Source organism: Sinocyclocheilus anshuiensis, unplaced genomic scaffold (genome assembly GCF_001515605.1).
Source record: "Sinocyclocheilus anshuiensis isolate Anshui unplaced genomic scaffold, SAMN03320099.WGS_v1.1 scaffold205, whole genome shotgun sequence".
NCBI lineage: Eukaryota > Metazoa > Chordata > Actinopteri > Cypriniformes > Cyprinidae > Sinocyclocheilus > Sinocyclocheilus anshuiensis.
In genome coordinates this window covers 1,540,362-1,546,581 of record NW_015536497.1, presented here as the reverse complement: position 1 = coordinate 1,546,581, position 6,220 = coordinate 1,540,362, and the positions used below count along the sequence as shown (strand labels likewise).

Sequence of the window (6,220 nt, the reverse complement as noted above, 5' to 3'; positions counted from 1 at the left end):
GTAAATTTCCTACCGTAAATATATCAAAACGTAATTTTTGATTAGTAATATGCATTGCTAAGGACTTCATTTGGACAAATTTAAAGGTGATTTTCTCAATATTTAGATTTTTTTGCACACTTAGATTCCAGATTTTCAAATAGATGTATCTCGGCTAAATATTGTCATATCCTAACAAACCATACATCAATGGAAAGCTTATTTATTCAGCTTTCAGACAATGTATAAATCTCAATTTTGAAAAATTGACACTTAAAGGTTTAGTTCACCCAAAAATGAAAATTAGCCCATAAATTACTCACCTTCAAGTCATCCTAGGTGTATATGACTTTCTTCTTTCAGACGAATCCAGTCGGCGTTATATTAAACATGTCTTTTATCTTTCAAGCTGTTTAATGCCACTCAGCGGGTGTTGCATGCATCAGTCCAAAAGAAGTTAAATAAAAAGCGCCCATCCATAAAAAAAAAAGTGTCTCACACAGCTCCGGGGGGTGAACAAAGGCCTCCTGTAGTGAATCAATGCGTTTTTGTAAGAAAAATATTCATATTCAAAACGTAATAATGACTTTAATGTAGCTTGCGGCAACAGTTGTACATGGAAGCAGGAGGGCGCATGAGGTCGGCTTTGGGCAGAACTGTCTGCGGATGGAGCGTCCACTCCCCTGAGGGGACATTGCTCCTTGATAGCATGTCCACTCCTTGGTTCAATTTGCCCGGTATATGCGCTGCTCTCAGCGAGCGCAGGTTGAGTTGAGCCCGTTCTAAGAAGCTCTCTACCAGAGTGAAGAGACGCTTCGAGGTGAGGCCTCCCTGGCGATTTATGTAGGACACCACAGACATGTTGTCCGATCGGATTAATACATGGTGCCCCTTTAGGACTGGCAGGAAGAACTGACAGGCTCGACATACTGCTAGCATTTCCAGACAGTTGATGTGGAAAGCTTTTTTCCGCCTTCGACCAGTGGCCGAAAGTCGTTATGCCCTCGCACAGCGCCCCCCAACCTAAGCTGAAGGCTTCTGTCGTGACAACTGTCCTTCTGCACACCATCCCCATGGCCACGCCCTGTTCCATCCAGTGGGAGCTCTTTTAATCCACCTAAAAAGATCAAACCACTCGTTAGAAGAGGAGTTTTGATGATCATCGTGTAAACACTCTGGCAGATCAAAAATGCTGCTTCGCATTCTCTCAAATCCGCTTGTAGTGGATGAGGGGAGGGGCGGGGCCGTCTTCATTGAAGAAGTCGAGCCGTGAGGAAAGCAGAGCGAGACATGAACTCTCGTTGTAAGAGTGGTCTGTCTCAGCAGCGCAGCCTCAGCGTGGGCGTGGCCAGGCGAGAGGCACGTTCAAATACAAAGCTGTCAGCGATATTGAATAATTGGTGACAGCATTCTGCTCCAAACCGCCCAGGAGGATTGAGCTGCTGTCAGCGATATTGAATCATTGGTGACAGCGTTCTGCTCCAAACTGCCCAGGAGGATTGAGCAGCTCGACAATGAGGGGCGCCGATCCCCTCGTGTAAACACACTGGCAGATCAAAGAGCTGCGTGGAGAGTGATGCAAGCGGGGGCTTTTGACAGCATTAAATCACTCAAGCCTGATCGTTGATACCCGCGAGTTCGTCATTTCTACCTCCGAGTAACTGGGAGAAGAGAAACACAAGCGTGGGGGAGGCGGGGCTCAGCGACGCACACACAAATTCGAAGCTGCCAGCATTTTGCTTTGATCTGCCCAGGAGGATTAAGCTGCTCGTGAACGAGGAGCACTGATTCTCACGAGTAACACACACTGGCAGATTAAGCACGCCTGATGTGTGTCGGCATGAAATTGCTCTGCTCTTACCTTGCCCGTTGCTTCCTCCGAGGTAACTGGGAGGAGAGAAACCTGAGAGCGGGGAGGCGGGGCCACCTTCCGCGAACAAACAGGGGCAGACTGCTTTCGTGGTAAGAGCAGCCCGTGTCTGTGAGCTCAGTCATAGTGACACACACAATTCAAAGCTGCCGGTGGCAGCATCTGCTCCGTTCTACTTTAGGAGGATAGAGCCACTCGATGTAAAGAGGGACACTGATCCTTACGTGCAAGACACGGTTCGAAGCGCAGCGGGGAGAGCGAGTACGCAGGCTCTGTGTCGGCATGAGATCGCTCCGACCCGGTTGCTTAGTTCCCAGGCTTCACCATTTATCTTTCCGTGGCTTGCTATTTGCAACAACGTCGCTAGAATTTGCTCTTTTAGGGCTTACCTGCTAGAAATAAGCTCTTTCAGTATCGCCAGATGGCGGCAGGGGAACAGTACCGGAACTGCGGCGATGCTGAGGCGCGAAGAGAGCCGGTCAGCCGGTCAGCCGAGCAGGGAGGTCTCAATCAAGAGGTGAGCAGGCTTTCAGGATCAGCGATGAGCGTAGAGTCGTCGCTACAGGCTTGGCGGGCTTCATCGCCATAGGCTCGTGCAGCTCCGCTGCCTAGCCATTGGTTCGTTTTTTAATACACTGCACGAACCAATGGCCGTGCAGTTTCACTGCATGAATGAAAAAAGGCTTCAGTTCAGGAGAAAAATACTTTTTCCCATATGCGTCTAGGAAGACGCAGTACGAGTGTAGTATCGAAAGGGAACTTTGCTTCCTTTGCTCCAGTTAACAAACATTGGTTTTCACGAGACTCACCGGCACATGCGCAACGCTGAACTCATACGTCATCAACCCGGAGCTGCTTCCGTGTACAACTGTTGACGCAAGCTACATTAAAGTGATTGCTACGTTTTGAATATGTTTACATTTTTCTTACAAAAACGCATCGATTCGCTACAGGAGGCCTTTGTTCACTCCCCGGAGCCGTGTGAGACACTTTTTTTTTTTATGGATGGGCACTTTTTATTTAACTTCTTTTGGACTGATGCATTCAACACCCGCTGAGTGGCATTAAACAGCTTGAAAGATCAAAGACAATTTTTTATATAACTCCGACTGGATTCGTCTGGAAGAAGAAAGTCATATACACCTAGGATGACTTGAGGGTGAGTAATTTATGGGTTAATTTTCATTTTTGGGTGAACTAACCCGTTAAGACTGGTTTTGAGGTCCAGTGTCACATTTTAGTAACATTTTTATTTATAATTTGTTTTGCAAATAAAATTCTTTATTAGTATTTTTTATTAAAAATACTGATTCTTATTATACCTTCTGAGCATATTTATTTTAGTGAAATCAATGAGGCTCTTCTCATTCCTTTTCATTTTCTTTTTAGTTGAGCATAGTTATTCAGAGTTTTCTGTGTTTTTGAAGCCTCTTCATTGTACAGTTTGTCCATTTTTACATTTTGTTTAGCCTTTGACATACAGTAAACCTTTCGGATGACTAAATAATTACTATAAATGCACAACTAATCCTTACAGCTCATGCTGATTGGGTGACCGTTCTCACTGAATCAGATTTCTGATTGTGCAGTTCTTGTTTTTGTTACTATCCATTAAAAGATTGGCACATAATAACAGACATCTGTCATGAATCAAACTACAGTGCAGCTTGCGAGGATATCTCAATAAAAAGACATAGTTCTTCCATTATTTTGCAGTACACTGTCTTTTTTTTTTAACACATTACATTTAATTCAGCCTGGTAACTCACATTTGACAGTGTACGTAATTTATGATATTTTGGCCGTGGCACTGGAGATTCAGTAGAAATATGCTCTTTGCAGCCAGATGGTCTAGTTAGGGCAAGACGAGCCAAAGATAACAGGCCCACGCTATTGACCCCTTGGGTTAATAATGTCCATTACCAGGATGACAAAAAATAAATAAAAGCAAACAAACAGGTAAGTTTTTCCTAGAACTCCAGGCTGGGTATTTCAAGACTACATTTGTATTGTTGTGGCTGCAGTATACGGACAGCTCCGTATGTGTTTCTAGGGATCATTGTGAGGGTTAATCTTGTTGTTTCATGTAGCTCTTAAGACTTACATGGACACCTAAGGAAGCATGACCCAAACATAATGACACTTCACAAATGTGTGTCCTTGTAGAGAGAGAAATAATACTGGACTACCAGCGAAGCATAAGAATTGATAATAGTCAACAAGTCATTTGCAAAACAGAGAGATGGCCCTGGGTCATTTTTTTCTACCCAAAAAGTCTCAGTGGACAGGTAATAGCTGGTGTGATGGTTTTCATTGCCTTATATTTGCTTGGAAATCTACACTGAGTCAGTGCATGCCAACCACAATGATGTGCAATTATGAGATTGATTGCTTGGACTCTGAATTGTTTTTGTCACCACTGTGGAGAAAAAGAGAACTTAAATAAGATGGCACTGTTGTAAGTTATTATGACCGTGATCTCTCGGTTTTATATATATTTTTTTCAGTCGTCCTCTGAAATTTTCTTAACAGCATCAGTGGGATTATAGTTTGGTAAAACTGATGACTCTGTAATTTGCTGTGTATGCTTGGATGGCCTCCGTAGGCAATGAGTTCATGGTACACGCAGTGCAGATCTTCAACTGAATGCTTATACATTAAAACTTTGATCATTTTTTTTTCTCTTTGTTCTGCATATTGCTGTATTCGTTTTCCTGGCAAAGACAACTCCTGTTGCACTTAAAACGTATGAGATGAAAAAGATTATAATGAAATTGTCCATTTTGCATCGTCTTTTCTGGCATGGATAACAATATGAAACACATTTCAGATAGCAGAGGTAATAGCTTCCGAGTAATTATGTTTGAAGTAATGATTCAGCTCTAAATTGACTAATCAATTTCCATAGAACAGTATAAAATGGTATTAAAGATATTGCTGGACATTAGTCACATCTTAAAGTTGATTAGTGCAAAGGTGATGATTACTAAGCTTTAAAAATGGTTCCTAGTAAATTATTCCAAATGACTCTCTTGAGACTCTTTATGTAATTCTAGTGTAATTCAAAAGAGAGTGCCAAATGCTAAATAACAGATTTATAGTGATTTGCTTTGAGCTGTGTAGAACTTCTAAATCCTGGGTGTTACGTTACTGAATAATATATGTGCAGATGTCATGACAGCTGGATGTGTACAACATCTGCCAGTGGTCATTTTGAGATCTCATTAGAATATGAGATCATTATGAGATCTATATGATCACATATTAATATCTCTCATGTTCTGAGACAGAAGTAAACCAATTAGAAGTAATACAGTTGTGTGTGCTAATCTCGACAGGGAGTGGAAAGGTTTTTATTTCATTAATTGATCTATTACCTCTCAGTTTAGAGAGACAAACAAACTGCAAATTCCAATTATGCAGTCAGCCAATCCCAAAATAAGTAGCAAACAAAAAGGCTCAAAGAGCCATTAAAAAAATCACAATTTTTCAGTAACTACCATCACCAGTAACATTTCTACGAATGACATTGTTTCAGTCCTGGGTGATATTTCACTTGAAATTGTTTTCAATTGAATGCTAATTAAATTTCATCAAGATTGCAGATGAATCATACAGAATAAAGTTAAACAGTTATGTCAAATTAGCTATTGACCTCCTTAAGTATGGTGTGGATGGTAGTAGCATTTAATCGTATGAGCTTGACAACTGAATATTTTGCCAAATAAAACTTGTCTTCTTGTTAAACATGATAAGCTGATGTTGTGCTTTTTCCCTCTGCAGGTTCTGTTATTTGTGACAAGAGATTAGCGGGCCTCCTCCTCCTTCAAGCCTCCTCCCTCCTGCTGTTCAGTTCTGGGGAAAGGATGTGCCCCTATAGCTGTCGTTGCGAGGGAAAGATTGTCCATTGTGAGTCAGCTAGCCTCCAGGAGGTCCCTGAAAATATTTCAGTTAGTTGTCAAGGTCTGTCCCTTCGCTACAATGACCTGCACACAATGCTCCCTTACCAATTTGCCCATCTTAACCAGTTACTGTGGCTGTACCTGGACCACAATCAAATCATGTTTGTGGATAGTCGTGCTTTTCAAGGGGTGCGGCGATTGAAGGAGTTGATCTTGAGCTCCAATAGGATTTCACAGCTCCATAATGTCACTTTTCACGGAGTACCTAACCTACGCAGTCTCGATCTCTCCTACAACAAGTTGCAGGAGCTGCAGCCAGGCCAGTTTTTTGGTCTTCGAAAACTGCAGAATCTGCACTTGCGCTCCAACGGGCTGATGACAATTCCTGTCCGGGCGTTTCTAGAGTGCAGAAGCTTGGAGTTTCTAGACTTGGGTTATAATCGGCTTCGGGTACTGACTCGTACGGCAT

The 6,220-nt window shown here is 42.4% G+C and overlaps 1 protein-coding gene across 2 annotated transcripts in view; it reads left to right on the top strand.

Annotated features, from left to right (window-relative positions):
* lrrtm4l1 (leucine rich repeat transmembrane neuronal 4 like 1) overlaps positions 1-6,220 on the top strand; it is a 43,624-nt gene that overhangs the window by 11,874 nt on the left and 25,530 nt on the right. For both annotated transcript variants that reach the window (XM_016485203.1, XM_016485208.1), the window contains exon 2: positions 5,633-6,201. In XM_016485203.1, coding sequence (XP_016340689.1) covers positions 5,633-6,201 — 569 coding nt within the window. The remainder of the gene's footprint in view (positions 1-5,632; positions 6,202-6,220) is intronic.